General features: G+C 50.0%; 1 protein-coding gene across 4 annotated transcripts in view; it reads right to left on the reverse strand.

Moving 5' to 3' along the window:
• The window catches only part of Stard8 (StAR related lipid transfer domain containing 8), a 74898-nt gene that overhangs the window by 28368 nt on the left and 22508 nt on the right, over positions 1-24022 (reverse strand). Inside the window, exon 1 of one of the 4 annotated variants that reach the window (XM_020185005.2) lies at positions 11226-11380. The exons of 1 other annotated variant lie outside the window; for it this stretch is intronic. In XM_020185005.2, the coding sequence (XP_020040594.2) occupies positions 11226-11334 (109 nt within the window). In that variant the 5' untranslated portion in view covers positions 11335-11380. Of the gene's footprint in view, positions 1-2462; positions 2749-4140; positions 4309-11225; positions 11381-24022 lie in introns of those variants that run through there. 2 more of the 4 variants (XM_020185007.2, XM_074063898.1) reach the window with 2 other exon arrangements.

The raw sequence follows: 24022 nt of genomic DNA on the forward strand, positions 1-24022 counted from the left end.
ACTCCTTTCCCAAGGACAGCCCAAGAGCAGGAGGCTGCAGCCAGGGAGAGCATTCTTAGGGTCTTTCTGTCCCTCTCCAACAGGTCAGGCTGTGGTGGGGCGGGTGAGGACAGAGGCCTGCACTGAGGGCAGCCCACATGGGGGTGGAGGAGGGCTGGCCCGGAAATGGAGGAAGTCAGCACACCCTTACTGAGGCAGGAGGGAAAAGAGAGACAGTGAGGGGTTTTATCATGAATGAGAGAGGAAGCTCCAAGCTGGGCCTTGGTGATTAGATGACAAGCTGGGAAAGACGCTCATCCTGAATGCATCCTGTTTTGCTCTAAACTGGCCTCAGGGGCCAGTGGCAGGGGAGGGGCCTGGGTAGAGAACAGCCTCCAGGAATTCTCCCAGGACTACTGACCTCAAGCTCCTGGGTGGCCCTGGAACTCGGGAGGCAAGTGGGGGAGTTAGAACGCTCATTTACTACTAGCTAAACGAAGGCCTGGACTTTCCTTGAGAAGCTTCCACAGGTCAGCCTGGGGATCAGGAGCCTCAGAGGCCGCTAACATAGGCCACCAAGGCGCCGCCACTAACAGTGTGGCATCTGTAAAATGAGGGACTAGGACTCCATAATCCCTCTAGCTCGGACCTTTCCTGGGCCTCTCTTCCAAGGTTCAGCTCAAATGTCACTGCCTCTTGTCAGTCACCTACTCCCCAGTCCAAAGCAATCGCTCCCTGGTCTGGACTCCCAGGGCAAAACCTCAACAACTGGAAATATGAATATTGACCAGACATTTGATGATGTTAAGGGACTGTTTTGGTATAATGTGATAGTGTGGTTATTTTAGAAATTACATTTAAGTAATTTTATATTTAATAATATTCAGAAATAAGATTTCTTTTAGAAATACATATTGAAATATGTTTAGATGAACTGATAATGTGTCTGGGATTTGTTTCAAAGTAACAAGAAAGGGGTGAAGTAGGTATGGGCCTGATACCTCAGGCCTTATTACACTAATTGTCTCTTTGGAAATATATCTGGAATTCACAGTATTTTTCAAAAACCCTCACTGAGGTAAAGAGTCTCAATGGGCCATGTATTATTCAGGCTACTAAGCCCCAGACTAGATGGCAGATTCCCTGAAAGTGGGGGTTATAACTCTGTGACCTCCATAAGTCCTCGCACCAAGCCTGAACTTAAATGACTAATAATTTGTACAGCACTTGGTGTTTACAAAGCACTTAAGTTATGAATCCTCTCCTGAAATTCAATGAAGTAGAAAAAGCAGGGAGAAGTTAAGGTTCTGAGAGGTTGAGAAGAGAGGGAGCCTGGACTTAAACCTCCATGTAGCCAAACCCTCAAGCCCCCATTCCTTGATCCATGCCACCCTGAACTCCTAAGGAACTTAACATTCGGTTCTCAAATTCCTGTCTGTGCTTGAGGTAAACAGGAACAGCAACTGTCTGGCATGAGAGTTCCTACCACGGAGGGCAGCTCAACACACAAACTCGGCACTTCAAATTTGTGACAAGGTCCCAGACTGTGGCCTCTAATCCACTGATTCCTATCTACCAGGACCCATGTACGAGTGCAAGTGTGCGCACGCGCACGTGTGCACACAAACACAGACACACACACTCACACACACACAAAACCAAGACCCCAAGTCACAGCTGAATAGAGCCTTAATAAACACTTGACACCAATAACTGTGTGCCCAGCCTAGTTCTAAACCAACCCCATCTGGGAAAATATAAAACACATCAAGGCCTGAGGGTACAGCTTGGTGGTAGAACATTTGCCTAGCTTGCCTAGTGTGTGCAAGACCCTGGGTTCTAACCCCAGCACCAAAAAAAAAAAAATCCTCACTGAGACCTCAAGAGCTGGAAGAGCCCACACTTCCCATCCCATCTTTGACATCCCCATCCCTATTTTATCTGCAGAGCAGCCTCCTGAATGCCCAAGGCCATGGACACTTATTCCTTACCAAACTAGGAGCTCAAGAAAAAAAATTTCTTTTATTTATTCCTAAAGCAACTCTTTTGCAGCCAAGGTGAGGGCACAGCTTGCCTTTGTTAAACTTGCCATCCACTGAACCCACATTTTCCATGGCTGGAACAAGGAGTTCTAGGAGTCTGCTAGCCAAAAAGCAGTGACAGCATCCCAGTTAGACACCACCCCTCCTCCCTTTGTGATCTTCTGGCTTTTGTGGTCCTGCTACTTTTCCTATACCTGGCCCCAGTGGTCCTCTGTTCCCTCTCCAACTTGTAGCTCCAAGAAAGATTTTTAAAATTTCAAGAAGACAGAGAGGGTCTAAGTTTGGGCTTCCTCGTGCCACTTTCTTTTGCTCCTCTGCTCAAACTCAGGGGTACTGGGGTTTAATGAGGAAGGCCTTGCATTCTCCTTGTAAGACTCACTGCCCTCCCCAGCACTCACACAAAGTACACAGCCCCAATGCCCACCTCTGCCCTCTTCTTACTCTTAACACCTTCCAATGTCACCTGCTGGCAGCTCTCCAGAGGTGAGGGGAGCTGCAGAAAAGAGAGGGTCAGCATACTCCTGCACAAGTGGCTTTAAGGCATGGAAGGAAGGCAAGAGAACAGAGAAGACTGGACTCTGTCCAGTGTGGTGTTTCCCAGCTCTAACTACAGAGGTCCAGAGAGCAGAAATTCCAAATCCAAAGTCCAGTACCTGGACACAACAAACACCACATGATATTGGAAATGAAGACCAGCCCAAAATGTCCAAACAGATGGCAGCTACAGCTTTAAGGTGAAAGAGTGTCACCCCCACACCCCTCCCAATCACCCTCCCCATCACACTCTTCCCACTCCATCAGCCACCCAGAAACCACCTGCTGACTTTCTTTTCCATGCCCTTGGCCTGCCCGCCCTCTCATCCCCAGACAAGACCTGTCCCTCCTTTATTCCAAATGCAAGTGAGGGGAAACTGAGACTCCGAGGATACAGATGGTGGTGACAGGGGTCACAACACTAAGAGTGGGGGTGGGAGCTGCCGATGCAGCAGGAGTCAGGATTTGAAAATAGCCTCAGACATGATTCATTCCCCTCCTGGCATCACTGGGTGCTCTGAGTGAGACCCAAACAAGCCAGGGCCCCAAAACTTGTAGGTTGCAAGTCAGCCTGACCTGGGTAGGGGAAACAGAGTCTGGAAGGAAATACCTTCCCAACAACTTCAGTCTAGCAGCTGTCTTGCTTCCCCTGTCCCCACACACAAGCATTTTCCAGCTGGCTCAGCTTCATAATCACCACAAAACTGTCCAACTACATAGCTCCTGTGGCCCCAAGCAACTCTGAGACAACCCTTTCACCTGCTGATTGGGAGACTGGCCCCCAGCACCTACTATGTGAATGTCAGGGCAGAAGAGACTGACACTGAGGCTCCCAGAAGTGGTGTGACTAGCCTAAGGTCACATGAACTGATCGAGCCCCAGTTTCCTGAGTGGTAATTCAGTGCTCAACTTTAACATGTGTTAGGAGAAGAGACAGAGAGAGAAGCCCAGACTAGTTTGGAACTCCCCAACTTCCACTACCAGGCCTTTCCTGAGGTTCTCTAGTCCAAAGTCATCTGAGACTTCATGGGCCTACAGAGGCCTAGAAAGATGCGACTTATCCAGAGGTTGTCACTTGCTCTCCGCAGCTACCTTGTTCCCAAGAAACTCCTAGGCATTCCTAGGAGAAGGCAGTGAGTGAGGCCATGGCCGTAGGGAAAGTCCATTCGGCCTGACAAGGGCTTCCTGGAAATGCCCTCGAAAGCAGAGGAGAGGGTAGGAGACGCGGCGTGATGGGCCCAATGCCCTGCCACTCCCGCTCCACCAGAACCCCCCTCTGGAGCCCCAGGGCCACGCTCCGGGCTCCAGCCAAGCGCAGAGTAGCGAGAGGACACCCGCCTTCCACCGCCCGTTCGCTGGGCTTCGCGGGGAGAGAGCACGGCGCTCTCAGAGGTCCCCAAATTTCCGCAACTCCAAGCCCCAATCCTAGGGACAGACGGAGGTGGCTCGGCTCACTTCCTCCCCTTCTCCAGCTTATGCCGCCCAGTCGAACCGCTAGGATAGGGGCTGGGCCGAAGCGCGCCAGAGAGGCTAGGCGGGGCGAGGGTCCGTCTGGGTGTCCCCTTGACGTCGCCCCAACTCTTACCTGGAGGCTGTGTCCACCCTTTTGGGTTCCGGCCCGACACAGCGGCGAACGGGCGGGAGGCGAGCACAGGCAAGACTGCTCCGCCCCGGGCACGCGCGGAGCCTGCGGTCGGGCGGGGGTATAACGGTGCCAGCCAGAGGAGCAGCTGCCGCAGCTGCTTTAGCCGTTGTCAAGCCGTGTCCACTCGCCCGCAGGTGGTGTGGGAGCTTCGGCTAGACCGGCTGCAGAGACGCCCCGCCCACCTACGGGAATCTCGACCAATGAGGGTGCAGCCCGGCCCACCAGCCTGCCAAAAAGCCGCCCAAGTCCGAGTGGGCGGGGCGCCGCCTCCCAGCTCCTCCAATCCCCGTGCCGCTGCCTTTCCCGCAGTTCACACCGCTGGGAGCAAGGAGGCGCCAGCCTAGAGCCGCCTACTGAGCTTGAAGGAGCAAGTTGGCTAGGTACACAGACTAATACTGAGTTGTAAATGTACCTGGCACCGTGCGGGGGCTTCAAATACATATGCCATGTGCACGAGAGAGTTCAAGTGACTTGTTCAGGGTAATTTACGGGGAGTCCACAAGCCAGCTTCAGTGAGATTTCTGATTAGCAGGCGCAACCAAGTGAGAACTGAATTAATTCTGTATTTGAGAAAGTTGTCATCCCCGCCTTGCTTAGGCAATAGCATTCTGCAACCTTCTCACTATGCCCACCTTTCTGCTTCCTCCAAGTCCAAATTTACCTCTGTGCAGCAATGCATGGAAAACATGGGGCACCAGCATCAATCATGGCAGGAGAGGGCTTCCAGGAATACTGATAGCAAGTACCACCAGAAAGCCCGTTCAAAGTCAACAAGAAACGGAGTGTTCGCATTTGATTTCTCTCATGCTTCCCTCTCCTCTCCACCCCTGGAAAGGTTCCAACACAAGCTCACAACCTTGATTTCACTGTTGAATTGAGAACTCCTATTAGCCAGGACTAACCAAGACCTCATACAGTCCAACTGCGACCCCCCACATTTACAATTACAGAAACTTAGGAAAGGTGAGTCACTCCAGGCTACTCAGAAGATCCATGGCAAGGACAATCCCTGCACAGTAGTTATTTTCTCCATACCTAACAGATGGGAGAAATGAAGGTGAGGTTCCTAGAATGCAGAACTGCATCTGTCTCACATGACTGCTAGAGGATTCAACAAAGATGAGTACAAAGATTTTTTTAAGGTCAGCAACTTTTTCAAGGTCACCTGAGGCAATGACAGAACAAGACCTAGCCTTGCCCCAGGTGCCCCTTCCTGCCCAGCCTCTAGTGTAGTAGTCCAAATTGAAATTCTCCCACCTTCCTTTCCTGCTGGCCCTTATGAAAATTAAGAGAAATGAGCTGGACATGGTGGTACACACTTGTAATCACACTACTCGGGTGGCTGAGGCATAAGGATTGGGAGCTCAAGGCCAAACCCGGGGGTGGGGGGCAGGGAGAGGGAGAAGGGAAATATGAATGAGATATGAATGAGAGGAACAACATGTACCCTCCTTTACTCTCAATATCAGGGCTGCAGCCGGTAGTGGATTTTGAATGTGGATGTAGCCTGCACACCAGAACTCATTCCCAGAAACAAAATCCTACCCAGAGTCAGGAATTCTTGTGATGAGTGGGAAGGGATACAACCTCCTTCCTGAGGCTGTAATATTGTCAGCATCACTCAGTCTCTGAGTGGAAGCCAAATGTATCTTACTTGTGCATAGTACTATAAGGACATAAACTTGTGGGTCCTGCCATGACCCTTTCTCTTTCCCTAAGAAAACCACAGAAGAGCTGATTCCATCCACTAGTAGTTCTCAGTAATGTTTACTAGTGGGTGAATAAATGTTGAAAGATAGTCAAGGAATAACCAGGAAGAAATTACAGTCATATGAATAATGAGGAAACCCGACTTACCTTTTAGTAGATACTTTTTTGAGGGACAGTGTCTGGCTATGTATCTCAGGCTGACCTTGAACTCTCTATCCTCTTGCCTCCACCTTCAGAGAGCTCGCATTAGAGGTGTGTGCCACCATGCCCAGTTTAGTAGATACTTCTGATTCAGATATGGTGCATTCTTAGACACCAATTTTTTTAAAAAGGCAATCAAACCAGAAAACTACAAAAGGTAAAAATATAAAAAGCACTCAAAAGTGCAAAAAACTATATAAAAAAAACTTCTATAAGTAAATACATTGGGAGCTTCACAGTGTGTGGTATAGAGTGGGTACTTAATAAAACCATTTGTTGAATGACTGAGAGAACACAATCAAGAAAAGCTACAATATTACTGTTTGCCCAAATACATTATGATATTTGGAAAGAGCCAAAGTGATATCTGGACTATTCCTTTGGATCTTTAAAAAACAAAAATCCCCTGCCAGGCCTGGTGGTGCACAAGGGTAATCCCAACACCTTGCAGGTAGATAGTGAGTTCAAGGACAGCCTGGGCTACACATTGAGTTGGAGTCCAGCCTCAACTACATAGCAAGACTCTGTCTCAAAAAAACAAAAACAAACCTTTCTTCCTTATCTCATGCACTTAAGAAAGAGAGTTCGGCCTCTTCAGAAGGGCAAAGATAGCTCGGCCCCTTTCATCCCACCCGCTCCTGCTCTCTGCTCCTGCAGCCTAAGGCAGTCCTGCACAGAACAGACATTCCATGATAGTGCCTGGAACCCATGAAGAAATGGTGCCTTTTACAGGCTTCTTTCTGGGCTGTAGCCTTCGTGACGCTGGAGCTAACTGGAGCCTTCAGGTCCTTGGCGTCCCATTTTCCACAAGCTCCCACTCTTGCCTATGGGTCCTATAATGCTACGCCAGATAGCAGCTCAGTCGTGAGGCAGTGCATGAAGAAGCGCTGAGGGCTGGCACAACAGCCTGCCTGTGTGCGTGGCGGGGGCGGAGGGAGATCATATGTGTGAGACATAGGGCTTTCCTCACTCCACCACCACAGCCCAGCTTCCTCCCACAAAGGAAGTATAAGAGACTCCAGAGCCAAGCGGCCTGTGTACAAATCCCAGCTCTAGCTATGTGACTCTGTACCTCAGTTTCCTCATCTGTGAAGTGCAGATGGTAATTACAGTTCTGAACTTGCATGGCTGCTGAGCAAGTCCCCTGAACAAATAAGCGATGAGAAGGGTGGCTGGCACATAGAAAGTGGAGACAGAACAGAGGGAGCTAGCAATGGTGTACAGAGGCCTGGATTAAGAAGTAGGAGAGCTGGGTGCTCCTCCTGCTTCTACCGCTTTAGGGCTGTGTCACCCAAGACAAGCCAAGGGCCACACAACCACCAGTTTCTTCACCTATAAATCAGGAGTAGTGTGTGATACCAAGAGAGCAAAGTGGAGACAGTGAGTGTGAGAGTGTCCTGTGAAGGCTGGTGGCAGGGGTCAGGATGGCACTGAAGGTACTAGGGATAAACTTCTTTTCAGGGCCTGTCTGCCTTTTTTTTTCTAGACTGAGGCAGAAAGCCATTCAACATCCCATCACCCAGAGGCTTCCTGAGACCCATGGGTGCCAATAAGCACTGATGTGAGGACTCACACAGTCAGTACAGCCCTCTGCACCAGGGAATGGGACTTCATCGAGATGTTGCAGGCAGACCTGTGGTCCCACTCTGCAATGGCTGAGGACAACATTAGGAAGGCAATGAACAGACCCTTGCACTACTCTTTCCATGGAAGACAAGGGAGCCATAGCAAATCATTCTGGAGAACTCCACTGAGGAGTGAAAAAAAAGGGGAATGGGAGCCTTGAGGGAGAAAAGAAGTATTCTTTGGTATTCCCCACCCAGCACACAACCACAGATACCCTCACACACAGGCTTCCACACTTGAACACACATTCCTCAGGCCTCCGTGAGCTCAAGGGGTAAAAGCTTGCTCCTGGTGGCTTGAGGGCCCCACCCAGCCTCGTGAAAGAGGGCTATTGATCAAACTCCCACAACATGGAATAGTCATGGTTCATTTAAAAAATCTCGCAAAGGCGGCATGGCTGTGGCAGGAGGACTCATTCGGAGACCAGCAGTTTAAGCAGGAGAGAGGCGAGGAGGCCCAGGTGGGGGTAAGGGACTGGAAAGGTGGAGGATGGGGGACAGAGAGCTGCACCCTGAGAGGAGCACCAGGACCCCTCTCAGCCACCCCGGGCACCAACATGGCTGTGCCCACCCACCACCCAGAGCAGCCGGGAAGGGGGAGCTTCGTACTGGTCAAGAGCCCTGGGCTGGCACGGAGGGAAGCTGGAGTGTTGGACAAGCCAGGCCCAGGTCACAGGGGCCCAGAGACCACTGAACCCCTCTGCTGTTCCTCCTTCAGCAAGGACCCAGAGGTGTTCACTCCCTCCACCTGCCACTGTTGGTAGCTCCTGGCTGCCTTTGGCCACTTGAACTGAGCACTGGAGGCAAAAAACCCAGGCCTGGCTCTTTCCCAGATAGCCAAGAGCTGTCATCCCCCCAACAAACACAGGCAAGGTGTCAGCCTGACAGGCCAGCCCCTTCAACCCCCACCATCCTCATAGCAGATCCCCAGGCCACAGCAGTGTGGCAGGCCCTGTTTCACACTCAGGATGAGCCCTGGTCCGGCCTCAAGGCTCTGTCTCAAAGGGGCCAGAGCTGTGCTGCTCTGGGCAAGGAGTACACATGCACTGCCCATCCTTCAGAGAGGTCTGTCGGCCCCGGCCCAAGCCATGAAGTGTGTCACCCTGGACAGAGCACTCTGTGACCGTGGGACTGACACAGACTTACAGAGCACGATGTCCGCCTCACCATCGCGGTCCCTTTCTGCCCTCAGAGTCAGATCACAGTGTGCCGAAGGCAGACAAGCAATGCAAGCCCACACCTAACATGGTTCCCTCGCCGTGCCCTGCACACACCCCTCACCACGCACCTGAGGCCAGACAGACCCTGCCTGAGCCCACCAACCCTCCAGCTTGCTCCTCTCTGGCTAGGCCCCTTCTCCTCACCTAGAAAAACGGGGGGCTGGGCCCCACTTTCTAGGGGCCCTTCTTTCCAGAACATTCTCTACCATGTGAGCTTCTCTATGTTCAGGTGGGTGTGGGCCTTCTACAGAGGAAGAGACTGGGGCTGATGTGGGGGTCTTCTGAGGGGGCGGAGCTGAAGAATGGGCCAGAAAAGACAGAGGAAAGAGGTGAGAGGGTGAAGAAAGGAAAGGCCAGGGTGGCTCACCAGGCTGAGACTGTGCGCCTGGGATGAGGTCTCTGCCCCAGCGGTGCCCTTATTTCTCCCTGGGGCCATGGCCCCCAGACGCCCTGAAAAGAGCTCACACCCTACCCCTTGCCTGGACGCTTCCATGAGTCCCTCCTGGGTTGCAGCTCCCAAGACAAAACCTGGTAGGGGAGGAGGAGACAGAGGAGCTCTTCCTCCCACCACAGGCTCCCCATCAGCCCAGCATGGCCTGACCTCATGCTGCAGCCAGACCAGGTGCCCAACAAGCTGGGTGCTGCTGGGGAGGGCTATGACTTTCACAGGTATTGCCCCACCCTGTGACTGTGGGGCTTGGGGCTCGGCCAACTCACCCCAGGTGCCCTAAGCCCACCTCTGAGCCAGCCACCCCTCTCCTGTCCCTGTAGGGCAGCCCTCAGAGCACCCAGGAGGACATCAGAAAGGACACGGTATGTGTGGTGAGCCTTGAGGCCAGTAGGCAAAGGTCTCGGGGCTCTGCTTGGCCTCGGAGCCCCTGCCTCCTCCTGATGTGCCCTTCCCCAGGCACAGTCCCCTCCACGCACACCCTCTCACTCAGAACTGCCCCTCTGATCTGACCCTTAGCCAACATCAATCAGCCAGGTAACATGGGCACCCACACCTTGCCTGTGCCAGACACTGGCACCGGATAGGCGTGGGAGGGACCTCATCAACCAGGGTCCCTGTCTTCCTGAAGCTGCCACGCCAGTGGTGGAGCCACTGGTGTGGGGGAGCCCCAACCAGACGATGCCCAACCCAGGCAGGTCAGGTCCCAGACAACAGGGAGAAGGTTAACTAGGGTCCCTGCGTGGGTGGGACCTCCTGTCCCTGCATCAACAGACACCTGGGAAAGTGGCTCCTAGACTTGTCCCCACCCCTACCAAGGCTCCTGGAGCAGAGGTCAGGACGCTGCGAGTCTGGCTTCTCCCAAGGAGGAGCTGCTTGAGCTGGCTGAGTGCGTTGTCCTCTCTGGACCTCTGGGTCCCCACATGTACGGACAGTCTGATCTGGGTATCTCAGACGGCCCTGTCTTTTGGTGTGTCCATTTCCATGGCAAGTGCATGGGGAGATGTTCTACCCAGTTGTTTATGTCCTCCCTGCCATTTAGGTGGGGGCAAGAGAGAAAATTTGAGGAAAAGTAGCAAGCAGTGCCTGGAAATTTTAAGTTCCAAAGAGACAGAAAGAGAGAGAGAGATTTCACCTTTAAAAAGACGAAGTGCCAGACACTTTGGGAGATCCCTGGAAGTCCAAGGAAGCCTTAGGATGGCACTTTCAAGCAATGAGAGCTGACCGGGTAGCTGGCTGCCAGGGTAGCCAGGCTGTGTTGTGATGCACAGACTGTATAGTAAGGGGCTTTGAGGTGACAGGGATGTAGAGAGGAAAAAGCCCACGGATGTGGAATCAAAAAAAGGGGATAGGACAGACCATGTTATAAGATGGGAAAAATATAGGCTGAGGGTCAGACGTACAGAGGACAGGAAGACTGGCAAGAGTGTGGACAGCCAGATGCCAGAGACAGAGACAAAGAAGGTCTTGGAGGAAAAGGCAGGAAAGGACATCATGTTTACAAACGCCTACTATGTGTTAGTGGCCAAACTGTTCTTTTTGTGTGGAGGATGACCGCAGAGGGGAGACCGCAGGGAAAAAGCCAGATGGACAGTGAGGACAAGAGAATGGGGTACCAGTGGGGCAGAGCAGGAGCCAACTAAGAAACAGAAGCTGCAGGCGGGCAAGCCGGGGTGGACTTTTAGACAAACGGACTGATAGATGGAAAAGGGACTAGAACCAAAGATCATCAAGGAGATGAGAGGACGGGAGCTTCGTGGAGTCGGAGCTGGAAGGCAGCCCAGCGCCAACCATCCCGCCAGGACCTGCCAGACTGTTCACCTGGTTTCCAGCGCGGCGGGTCCCACCGGGTGCCCTTCGCACCCCACAGCGTCCAGGTCCCGGGTTTCGGGAGCCGCCAGGCCGGGCCCCAGCCCCGCGCCTCGGCCATGTGTCCTGGGCGCCGCGCCGCCGCGCCGGGCGGCTCCGGAGCCCGCAGGCGAGCCAGCAAGGGAGGGCGAGCTGAGCGCTGGCGCCTGGGCTGGTTGCACCGGGACTGAGCCGGGCCAGCGAAGCCAGCAGGGAGCAGAGACCGGAGGGAGGGGCTGCGAGAACGAGGCTGCGGTTACCCCGCCCCCTCTGCCACTAGAAGGTTCCACGCCCCGGCTTTGTGCAAGAACACCACCTTCTTCTCAAGCTAGATTAGCCTCAAGATGTCTACTGTCCACTCTGCCTCCCCATCGCCATCGGGCCTGCCCTGAACCCAGCCACTTTTTGGCCTTTTGTACTCCACCCCCTATTAAGAGGTGTCTCACTGCTACACCCCCTCCTTCCTGCTGTCATACCCCAGTGCAAGACAGTGGGAGGGGGGTCTTCTTAGTCACAGGTCAGCCCCTCCAGCTCCTATCTGCACTAAATCTCACTAGCCAAGTGACATGGAAGAAGACCTTGGGCAACCACCAAATGAAGAGAAAAATGATGGCTCCCGCCATCTTGGCAGACTGATTCACACCTTGGACTCCACCAACCTCCTGCTTTTCACACACATACACACACCATTTTCCAACTGGCTGGCCAGTGCAATCAGACCAGCTGAGTTCCAACAAGGATACCTTGAAATCCCAGTCTCAAGAATCTCCTGCAGAGGAAGCAGTCCTTCTAAACTCACTTGAGTTACACATGGACAAGGGAGGCCTGGGAATGCATCCTCTAAGCACGGACAATTTTCTCTGTGTTGGAGGACTGTTGTGATGAACTGAAGGGCTGAGCCTGGTGTCTGGCATAGAGAATAGGCTTCATAAAGACTAGCTTTGGGGCTGGTGGAGTGGCTGAAGTGGTAGAGCGCCTGTCTAGCAAGCATGAGGTCCTGAATTCAAACCCCAGTACCAAAAGTAAAAAAAAGAAAAACAAGCTTTTGTTCTCCAAGGGCTCAGCTCTGGGGATCTACACCAAAAAAGTCTGGAAGCAGGACTAACTGTAAGATACTTAACCCGTCCCTATCCCCCCCATACACACACACACAGCAATCCAACTTGCTTTACCTAATGTGCAGATGGTGGGAGGGAGGGCCTAGCTAAGCTGAAAGTTGCCAGTTCTCAGACCAGGTTATTTCTACTCCACTTCTCATGGTGACCAATAGAGGGGCCAAGATTCTCATACTAGCTGTGTAGGAACTGCATATAACCTGTGCCATGACTCTTCCCTGAGCCTTAGTTTCCTCGTCGGCAAAATGAGGGCAGTCATCTCATGTCACAGTGGGAATAGTGAGCACTGCTTGTAAAGACTTTTTTGCGTGGGCCTCTTACCATTTACAAAGCATGTTCAATACTCCCATTGGGTCACAGGTCACAGTTCCTCCCTCTACTGGCTCCACACCTTGTGCCTCATCTAAGGGAAGCAGCCCTATTTGTGAGGGATAAGCTAGTGAAAGGAAGAGGAGTTAGCAGTTGGTATGTGCTGGTTGGCATGACATCTATACCCACTTTTTGTAGACTCAGTGTTGGAACTGCAAGGGAATTAGAGGTCCCATGTTGATCTCTGAGTCGTTGATTCCTTTCCCCAGGGCACTGCAGACACATAATAGGTGTTGACAGCTGGGTATCGTGGCTCACATCTGTAATCCTAGCTACTCAGGAAGCCGAGATCAGGAGGATCAGGGTTCAAAGCCAGCCTGGGCAAATAGCCTGTGAGGCCCTATCTCGAAAAAAACCCATTACAGAAAAGGGCTGATGAAGTGCTCAAGGTGTAGGCCCTGAGTTCAAACCCCAGTACCACAAAAAAAAAGGCATTAACAAAATTACTTATTGGCCAAATGCATTTATTCTTTTTGAGGGGAAGGGTGGGACTGAGGTTTGAACTCGGGGCCTCACACTTGGTAGTCAGGCGCTCTACCACTTGAGCCACTCCATCAGCCCTGTTTTTTGTATTGAGTATTTTCAAGATAGGGTCTTGCAAATATATGCCCAGAGCTGGCTTTGAACCTCAATCCTCCTGACCTCTGCTTCCTGAATAGCTAGGATTACAGGCGTGTGCCACCAATGCCTGATGAATGTATGTATTCTTCATGTGGAGATGAGGAGTTGCCCAAAGTCACACAGTATGTCCCTTTCAGAACCAAGGCAGAAACCTGGCTTGGTTCCTGCTTCTAGTAGATCCATTTACATCATGGAATTCTTTTTGGCTTTCCCCTAAGTGACCATAAATCAGTGGGGAGCATATTCCCCCTCTCTCTCATTCTTTCTGGCCTATCAGCAATCACCATTCTGGACCAGGGCATCCAGGATGGCCAACCATTGGGATACATCCTCGGTGCCCAGCTTAGTGCAGCTGACTGGACCCTGTGACGCCTGAGTTTCCAACAGCTCCTGCACTGTCCCTGTCACAGAAGCAAGATCCCCTCTGAGGAAGAGGAGGCCCCAGTCAGCTTCCTCCAAGCACAGGAGTTTCCCTTTTGCTCTCTGGTTGGGCGAGAGTGTAGGACACAGCCCCTCAGCGGCAGCAGCTTAGAAGGAAGGGCGGCCATTTCCGACCCTGCTCAGACATCTCCCTCCCTGCCCAGTTCCTCCCAAATTTCCTGAGTTCTGCTGCTGCAGCCCCAGCCAGAACAGTGAGAGGAAAGGGCTCTCAAGATGCATTTGAATCACAGAAACTTGGAGCTAGAGAGGACCTTAGAGGTCATTTATTCCCAAAGCTTTTCCATTTGCAGGAATGCCTGCTTTTGCTGAGGAGCCAGCCCATCTAATCCACCCCTAACTGATAATACTGCTGTGGGAGGGGGTGAAGAAAAGATTTGTTGTTGTTGATTTTGAGAAAGGGTCTCACTATGGAGCCCAGGCTGGCCTGGAACTCACCATCCTCCTGCCTCAGCCTCCTGAATACTGGAATTACAGGTGTGCACCACCAAGCCCACAAGAAAAGATCTAATAGAACCTTAAGTGTGTTGAGCACTAGCTCATCATTGTCAAGTGCTTCTTGAGTATTACTTCATGTTTATCACAACCCTCTAAAGTAGGTGTATTATTATTGTCATCCTCTTTATCAGCCACATTTTGCCCAGGGAGGAACTGAGGGATGACAAAGGTAATGCAACTTGCTAAGTTCACAAGGCTCTCAGTGACAATGGCAGAAGTTGAACCCTGAGTCCCCATTTTCACCATAGTGGTGAGGATCTTTCCTCTCTGAGCCAGCGCTTTTATGTTGCTATAACTTTTGCATTTATGCACCCCTCCAGGCTCAGGATGAAGAATGTGAAGAAACCCTGGGGCACTGAAGATGTAACCTGAAGCTGTAGCTGCAAGCAGGGAATGTCTTTGAAGTCCCTGCTTTTATCTTAAACATCCACTGGAGTTTGCCAGTTGAGTCCAGTGTATATCCCCAGTATTTTCCTATACAAATTGGTGTTTTCTTCTTAAGCCTTTGACCAGAAGATGGGCCACCTTGGTCCATATCACTACCTTGTCCACCAGGGGTTCCAGGTACCTGGCGTAAGATAGGCCCTCAGCCACTGAGCAGAGCTGTTGTTGGGAGCCAACATTTTAAGCAATTTCTATATATGATTAAATCATCAACTCTGTGAGCAAGTCAAATTATTATTATCATATCCATTTTCAAATGAGAGAACTGTAGACAGAGAGGTTAAGTGATTTATCCAAGATCACAACAGTTTGGCCTGTCAGATCTGGCTAGTAACTACTATACATTCTGCCTCTTTGGTCACATGAGAGCTTCAATTACCTTCCTACCTCCACCACTTCCTGCTAGGACAATTGATTTGTTCCTTGGCAGAAGTGAGCCTTATTCCAACTAGGTGGGCAACTCGTTTGGGACAGAGACGTGATGTCTCTGTCCCCAACCCTACCTTTCCTCAGCTCAGTGCTAAGCCAGGGCTAAGCATACCACAGGGCTGTTCCTCCATTCATATTTGGCAACTATTTCCTGGCTGCTGACAGTCTCAGGCCTAGCACCTGTTGGCTGATGGATAAGACTCTAGCCTTTCACACAAGAGTCCTCTGCCACCCTCCAAGACAAAAATCCAGTTTCAGAAATGGCTGCCTATCACCTACAGAGACAAGTAGATGCTTCTAAGGCTGACATTCAACAAAGTATTGCCCAAGCTCCTTCAGCCAACTCAACTGGACTTCCCAGAATACATCATGCTTCATTAACACTTCAGTGTATTACAGGTGCTCATCTCTCTTACAGGAATGCTCGTTCTTATTTCCTTTGCTTATATCACAAACACTTATATAGTGCTTTTAACCTACCTGGCATTATTCTAAGTAGGCCCTTTGCACATTCTAACTCACAAGCTCCTTTTAGAAACCCTACAGTTACTATTGTCATCCTGTTTTGCAGATGAACAAACTGAGGAACAAAGAAGTTGAAGTATTTACTCTACTTCTTGCACCTGAAAAATTCCTACCTCCTTTGAAGCCACTTCCTTTCTGGATGATTCCATAGCTTAGCTATATCAGCCAGTCATTCCATACTGAGCTTAGTTACCTGTGTTTTTCTGCCCAGTAAGAGTTTGGGTCTTACTGAAGGCTGGGTCTGTGTTTTATTATTGATGGCATATCCATTGGTCAGGAAGGGGTGTGGCACAGTGTTGGCACTTACAGAATATTTGGTAAAAGTTTGAATGAGTAGTGAGTGAGTGTGTGGGCAGGTGAGTGAGAAGGCCAAAAGAAGCCTTGACCAAATCAAAACACTGACTGAGAGCTTTGGGATTTTCTCCACACACAGCCTCCCCACCCCCACCCCATGCACTTCCTGCCCTCTGCCCCCTGTCATTCATGTGGGCCAGATCAATTTGGTGCCCTAACCCCAAAGCCAATCAAGTTGAGGAGGCATCTCACTAGCTACCAAAGTCAGCAGCTCTGGAGGCTTCTTTGGAATTCTCTGGAAAACAGTGTTCACTGGCTTCTCAGTTTCCCCTTCAATACCGCCCCTCAATGTCTCTGTAATTCAGCGCTTATGGAAAAGATGGCAGGGCTTTGATAGGAGCCAGGATTTGCTGTCTTTGGTCTGAAACACCATGCTTCTGTGAACTTGCTCGGTCCTTCCATTGCTGGCCAAATGCACTTGATAAAAAAGTAAAGGAGAATTTAGGCACATCGCTGGCCTCCAGCCCTGGCTCTGCCATTCAGTAGTTATGTCTAGTTATGGAACCTCACTTTCTTCACTTAGAAAGTAGAAATATTATTTTCTGCTCTGCAGACCTCAAGACAACGGATGCACAAGCACTTTGTAGGTGCAAGATGACTGGCCACAGATAGAATCATGGGGGACAGCGGGGGTGGGGGGCTTCTGCCAGAGCAGCCCGCGGTTTTCCAATGACTACTAGCCTGATCCAGACTTTGTGAAATAGAGGAATTCCCAAGTCTTTGGAGCCAACCCCTAGAAAGTTGGAGAACGCCAGTTTCAACACTCACTACACCATATCACATCACTTCTCTGTGCCTCACTTGTTAAATGGGGGCAGGAGGGCTGGGGGTGTAGCTCAGTGGTAGAGTGCTGGTCTAGCCTGTGTTAAGCCCTGGATTCCTTCCCCAGCACTGCAAAGCAAACAAACAAATTTAACACCTGCTCCCTCCCCAAATGGTTATGTACATCAAATAAAAAAGTGTCCCTCAGCAGGAAATGCCCCCTGGCCCCTCCAAACCCTCCCCTCCCCCCTGTATTCTTCCTGCCCCTGAATCTTGTAGGCTGCTCAGTTTTAATGGCCACTAATTACTTCTGGCTTTATCCTGGAAGTAGTGACATAGCTGCTTCTCATATCTGTCCCCACTCCCTGGCCTTAGTACACATCCCTTCACTTTAGTCAGAACTTGCAGCCACCCCACCCCCTCTGCCCATCACCTGGCAGTTGTAGCACTGACATTCAAGAACACAGACCCTGCAGTCTGGCTCAGGGATCCAGGCCTGGTCCATTTCAGCAACTGGTCTGACCATGAACAAAAGCTGCTTTTGTGTTGAAGGAGTGGTTTGCAGCTTAGGGGTCAGAAATCCTCCTCCTGCATGCCCATCCTCTTGTGACTAGTCAGGAGGGCCTTGTTTGCATCCATACTTGGTATGTTCCTCTGACATGCTAAGCCAGGAATGAGAGGGCACTGAGTGGTCAGGGCTGGCACTCAAGGCCAACCTGGAGCTGGTGCCGTCAGAGAGCAGCTGGTCCACCCCTCATGGTACACATGGTGTTCCTGAGGTCCATCTACAAAAAAGAAACCAACTCAGAGCCCTGCACCCAGGCTTGGCCTTTCAGTGTGCTCCTTGCCTTGTCCGGCTCCCAGATTCAGTCTTCCTGGGCTCTCACGGAGCCTAAGTGGCTCAAGCGATCTGGTCAGGGGAAAGCAGTCCAGAGAAGTTCTCTGGGGGGAATTTCTACCCAGTGTGCTGTCCCCAGGTAACCCACTGAAGTCCTGGAAACTAAAGTTGCCAACTCACAGATTCTTAGATAAACAGCACTAGCAGCAGCATGACCTGGACAGATAGGGACGCAAATACACCATATAAGCTGTGAAAAGGGCAGGGCACCAGGCCTTCTCCCCCACCCCGAACTTCCCCTACAACAATGGCTTGGAAGTCAGACCACTGTCCGGAACCCTGAAGGAAAAGGAGCCCTGTGAAAATGCCAACTCAGGTCAAGAGCCCAATCGGAAGGCCTGAATGGCGGGATTTAGGCCCAAGTCAGCTAGATCCCACAGACTACAGACTTAAGGGAGAGGGAACTCACATCCCTTGTCACAACAGGATAGGGCCTTGGCATGTTGTCTTGAGGTCTGGGTGACTTAGAGGATATGACTTTCCAGTGGGGCTGTTCCACTCAGACACTGCCCTTCCTTCCCGCTCACCTTCTTCCCCTAGCTCTTCTCTGTTCCAAGCTGGGATGTTTGTTCTGAATTCTAGCTTAACCAAGGAGGCTGTTCTCTGACCAACTTTTTGTCCTCCATGCATGGTGGTGCCATCCATATCCCACTCTGCCTTAGGCTGGCTGTGCAACCTTGGGCATGTTACTTTCCCTCTCGGGGTTATATCTTCATCTGAGCATGATAGAGGTCAGATGGACTAGATCAGTGGTTGGGAAAGAGCCTCAAGACCTAACTCAGGAGTGCTGGGGGAGGGGAGAACAGGGAAGGAAGAGCCAGAAGGCTGCAGGTCTCCATGTCTCCCCCACCTTGCTCCATCAAAGTTATGCTGTTTGCATACAGTTTATAGTGAGGTTTCTCACAGGATATAATTTGGTAGGGGTGGAGAGAGTTTGCATCTAAAAAGCATTTCAAAAGACAGTTTTTGCTTTTTGGGTTTTTTTGGTGTTTCATTCTATGTAGCCTAGGCTGTCCTCAAACTCTCAACCCTACTGCCTCCACCATACTGAGTGCTGGGATTGTGGTGAGCCACCATGCCAGGCTTTAGATATGTTCTTGCACCTTGGCCTCAATTGCATGCTGATCGGTCATTAAATAACAAGTACAATACTCAGAACAACACCCAGCCCCTAGCAATGATACCAATAGATACCATTTTGAGCACTAACTAAATGCCAGATTTTGTTCAAAGACTCTACCTGGGTCAATTTATTTGATCCTTCCAAACCTTCTCACGATTAGTATCCTCATTTTAACGATAAACAAATTGGAGCATTGAGAAGTTTGGCAACTTGTCTAAGATCACACAGCTAACTTGTGCTGCAACTAGAATTTGAATTCAGGCATTTGGACAACCTGGAGCCTGTGCTGGCAGCCAAGGCAGGCTACACAGTGCCCTCACATTGGCGTGCCAGATCTGCTGAGGTAAAGCCTACAGTCTGGGGCCACTTCTCCAAACAGTGGGCAGTGGAAAAGCGCTGAGTTTGCTAAGAAAATAAGGAGTTGGTAGTGTGCTCAGAGCCAAGAAGAAATCGAATTGCAGATCTGGTGGGAATTTCAAAGGTGACTGGATGCCCCAGTGGGCTAGGACTCTGCTGAATTGCTCTGGTTCAGCCCTTCCTGTCATTCCAAATCTCCATTCTCCTGGCTTAGCCTTCCTTCTTCCTTTTGTACTCCTTTTCTGCACACTCCTCCCCATCTTTCTCTTCCTCTGTCCTCCCTCTCCTTACTCAGCAAGACTCATAACAAGTTGCTAAACTGCAACCCTCATATTTCTTCTATTTCTACTTTCCAGGGCAATTTTGCAGCTGGTCCCGACTGCTTTTCCTGATTGATCCTCCCTTGTCTTTGGCCATATTCATCTCTCCTCGGCTCCCCCTACCTCCCCCAGGCTTCTTCCTTCAACTTTAAGCCCCTTAACCCGTAGATACTTGATAGAGGCTTGCCTCTACTTGGTTGTCAGAGCCACTCACCCGAGGGACAAGTCCCTTCCCATTTCTGGGGCTCAGTTTCCCCATCTGTTAACGGTTGAAAGAGAGTAAAGGGTTGGATTAAATAATATCTGAAGAGCTTTCCAGTTCTAATTTCCAACAGTTTATATCTGGTTGATTTAGAAAATTATATCTTCTTGGCCATGTCTTTCTACTCCCTTTAAATACATGCACTTTTTTTTTGGCAAGGAACTTTGAAAGTGTTCATTGGAACCAGAATCTGAGGAACTGGGAGCTAAGGGAGGTGGAAAGTGGAAACAAGAGTTGCAGAATTTTCTTTCTTTCTTTTTTTTCTTTCTTTCCAGGCTGGGTCACAGATTTTCCAAAGTAACAAAAGTGCATGGGGACAGGAGGATAGGGGTGGATGAATAGCATTTTGCAAGCCAAGAAACTGAAGAAAAATGGTCCTTCTAGCTAGGTTCAGCTTCAAAAACAAGTCAAGGAGCTGTGTGCCCAGAACCACCTCTTGGTGCATAGCATGATCCCAGGGATTCAGTTCTGTATCCCCCAGTACCACTCAGGGCAGCAGAGACAGAGACCCCCTCTCCTCCCATGGGCCAAGTTTTCTGTTTTAAAGAAAGACGCTTATGTTCATGTTACAGAGACCATGTGGAGATAAATAGGGCCTTCCTTGCAGTTCCCAAGGTACTTTCATCTCATTTTGACTTTTACAGCAACCCTGTAAGATAGGGGAGCTAGGAACCGTTATCCCATTTACAGATCAAAGAGAGACACAATTCATCCAGGCTCATCTGATGGCAAGTGGAGCGGAAAACAGGGATAGAACAGATACAGCCCCAGTGCTCTGTCCAAAACTTCACGCTCTTGAATTTTCAACAGCTTTGACAAAGATGATTTCTGAAAAGCTATAAGGGGAAAAAAAACCCCACAATTTGTAACAGTGACTAACTCTGGAAGTGGGAATGTGAGGAGTTATGGGACTTTGTCTCTCCATTCAATATCCAGATACACAGGTTGAAATGGTTACTCGGTGCATGTCTTTTATTTTTAATCCATATGTGAAAGAGAACAGCTCAAACACAAGGCAGAACTTGATCCATGCCACAAGACAGATATGCAGTATGCTGGGGATTTGAGAGAGGGAGGGGACAGTATTTGAGCTGGGCTTTGAAGAATGGCAAAGGTCTAAACAGACTGAGATAGGGTGGAGAGAGGTCTGGAGAATCCCAGAGACTGCAAGTCAGCCATTCCCACTGAGCAGCTGTTGCTGACTTCTGAGACAATGCCCCTGCCTGGAAGAAATCTATCCTGAACATTTAGGAGCATAGTGGGTAGGATTTCCTGTTTTCTTTTCTTTCCTCATTTTATATTGTGAGGTACCTGGGCCAGAGCCCAGAGCTTGGGAAACACCTGTTTTTATCCACAGCCCCTCACCTGGACCATGATCTCTGATTGCCCTGGGCACTAGCAGCTGGGCCAGTTCAGCCAGATGTGGGTAGAAGAAACCACTAGGACCAATAGACTTACAAAAAGAAAGGGGCTGTAGCCAGGCATCTCGTCTCCCAACTGCTTTTCATCGTTCTTCACCAGGGTCCAGGATTCACTGTCAAACTATCCAATGATCAGAGTGATTACATTTTTGGAAAACCAAAGCCAAAGCCCTCTCCAATTAGGTTCATAGAAACAGAAGGTAGGAGCTAGAAGGGCCTTAAAAGCCACCCAATCCAATCCCTTTATTTTGATGGTGGGGAAATCAAGGCCCAGAGAAGAAAAAGGACTTTTCCAAGGTTGCAGAGCTGCTAGCAGCCAAGTCAGCATTCTGACATCCTGGCTGGTAGTACCTTAGCCCCATTGCTGAATGACCCTTGCTGTGAACTGGCCCTTTTCAAAGTGGCTCACTTGGAGACATGAGCAGGAAAGCACATCTGGTCTTTGGAGACCCGAGGTGTGCGCAAGGCACATCTGATCCTTCTAGCACTCCACCTGAAGTTTGCCTCTGGCCTCTACACTGCTTCCCTGCAGTGGGGGTGGGGCTCTGGAGTCAGGATTCAACATCTGTCCTCTCCAAGCTGAAGCCGAAGCCCGGGGGCTCATTCCTGAGGCCTCCGCTCCTGTTTCTTAATCTCAAGTCAGATTTCTGGACGAAAGAAACCCTTTTTCCCTCCCCCCACCTTACTGCCTGGGCTAGTCATGGGTAGTAATTTTACCATCATTTCATAACTATCATTTGTGTGTTTTCTGGGAGCTTATAGAGTACTGTAAGTGTGGACCTGTGTCCACACTTAGGTCCCCAAAGCCAGGACTTGGGGAACTCCAATTTAAAACTGAGCGATACCCTAAGTTTGGTTGTAGACAACTGTAATCCCAGCATTCAGAAGATTGAGGCAGTACACGTGTGAATTCAAGAGTTACATAGAGAGATCCTGTCTCAAAAAAAAAAAAAAGGAAAGAAAAACCCCGAGAGAACCGAGGCTCAGAGAGGTGATCACACAGCTAATAGGTGACAGAATTCAAACTTCAGACTCAGAGTTGTCTGGTTCCCCCAGAAAATGAGTTCTTTTAACCACCCTAAGACTACCTTGTATGCTTGTTTCTTGGCCAGGAAGGATATATGATGGGTGGATGAACAAATGGATGGATGAGATAGATGCCAAGCACACCCTCTGGGGCTGGCCCTGCATTGGATGTGAGGTTACAGACACAGATGGGACGAAAGTTGCTACCCTCAAGGGAGCCCACTACCTTCACTAGTGCTTCTCAGACTTTTGCATCAAAACACCCTCAAATGGCTGGACACAATGAACTTCTCCATACCCAGACTCCAGGAGCTGGAGGAGAATCCTCCAAACCCTACAAAAAAATCCTACAAATCCTACAAGTGAGAAACTTCCTTCAAGTCTCCACTTTTATTTTACAAATTTATGAAAGCTTTATATGCAATCAAAAGTTCTATGCTTATTTTAACATAAAATGACATTTGGATCCCAGATCTTCTGGGAAAAGCATGCTATCATAAGCAGATACTCTTGGAAGCATCATCTAGAAAGAGGTTTTGCCTATTTTGGTCCCAGGGAAGTCAGTGGTATGTTTTGGTCCCAGGGAAAAGTCAGTGGTATGTTTTGGTGTGTTTTTGTGAAGGTCTTATCAAACTATGAAACTAAGATTTTTGGCAAAGAGTTATGTGTGTACCTGTAGACGCTCCAGAGGTACGTTCTTGCAGGGACACGTTTCTCTGGAAAAAAGAAATAGTCCACACTTCTACCCTGGAAGCCAGTTACAAACTAGCCATGTTTCTCAGCCCAGAAACCAGAACTGAAAAAGACCCTAGAGGTCCTGGAAGGTTATTTTTTTTCCTAAAACACCCTTTTTGCATTGACCCTTTTAGCAACAAGTGGCAGGGGAGCAAGATGGCACCCACCTCCCAGACAAACCCAGAGCAGCCCATTTGGGGTGAGAAAGTAGCCCCCAAAAATCTACCCCCAAAAGAGATATTTGGGGGCTGGCAAAGCCCTTCCTTGCTTCTACTGGATTTCTGAGAACAAGAAGCCTGTACTTTGTAAAGCCTGAATGTTGGTCCCCTATTTTCATGTTCTGTAATGAATTTCTGTCTGTTTTTTTCTTGGTTTTAAAGGAAAGTTCTGAGTGCCAGCCTACTGTGGTGATTCTCAGAAAAACAAGAGAGTTTGGACTGTCTCTTGGGCCATAGGTCAATGGGAGCAGTACATCTCTGGGGGGCAGATGTGCTGATAAGAGCAGTGAGATCAAAGTTTGACAATTCCAAGTGGCGGATGGGGTGGGGAAAGGGCTGAAGAGTCTGAAATGACTGGCCCTCCTCTCCTTAAAAGTCTCCTTTTGGTCTTCTCCTCTTTCCAAACCTTGAAGGGCTTTGTGTTTTGTTTTTAATAAGGAAGGTCGTTCCCTTCCCCTGTGGAATGTATTCCCTGAAATATCCTGCTCCAGGGACAAACGGACACAGGGTTGGAAGCCTCTGTTCTCAGGAGCCCTACTTCCTATGTTTTCATTTTTCTTCTCAAAACGCAAACCAAACCAACTCTTCCTGTTTCAGGGTTTGGGACATGGAAGGTCACACAGCAGGGACCTCTAGCAAACAGGTCAGAAGGGGCCTCGGAAGCTGCCCCTTGGCTGCCCTGCCATGGGGGGTACTGTTGGAATGGAATTCAGTCCTAGAGAAAGGAGAGGAGGTTGTGGTGGGGGAGCAACTCTGCCTCTCACTCCACCGTGCTCTCTCTTACCTTGGTCCTTTCCTTACCTCATTCAGACCAAAAACAGGGGGCCATGGGCCTTTCACACGCTCTGGGGCTGA

The sequence above is a fragment of the Castor canadensis genome, chromosome X (assembly GCF_047511655.1).
Source record: "Castor canadensis chromosome X, mCasCan1.hap1v2, whole genome shotgun sequence".
Classification (NCBI taxonomy): Eukaryota; Metazoa; Chordata; class Mammalia; order Rodentia; family Castoridae; genus Castor; species Castor canadensis.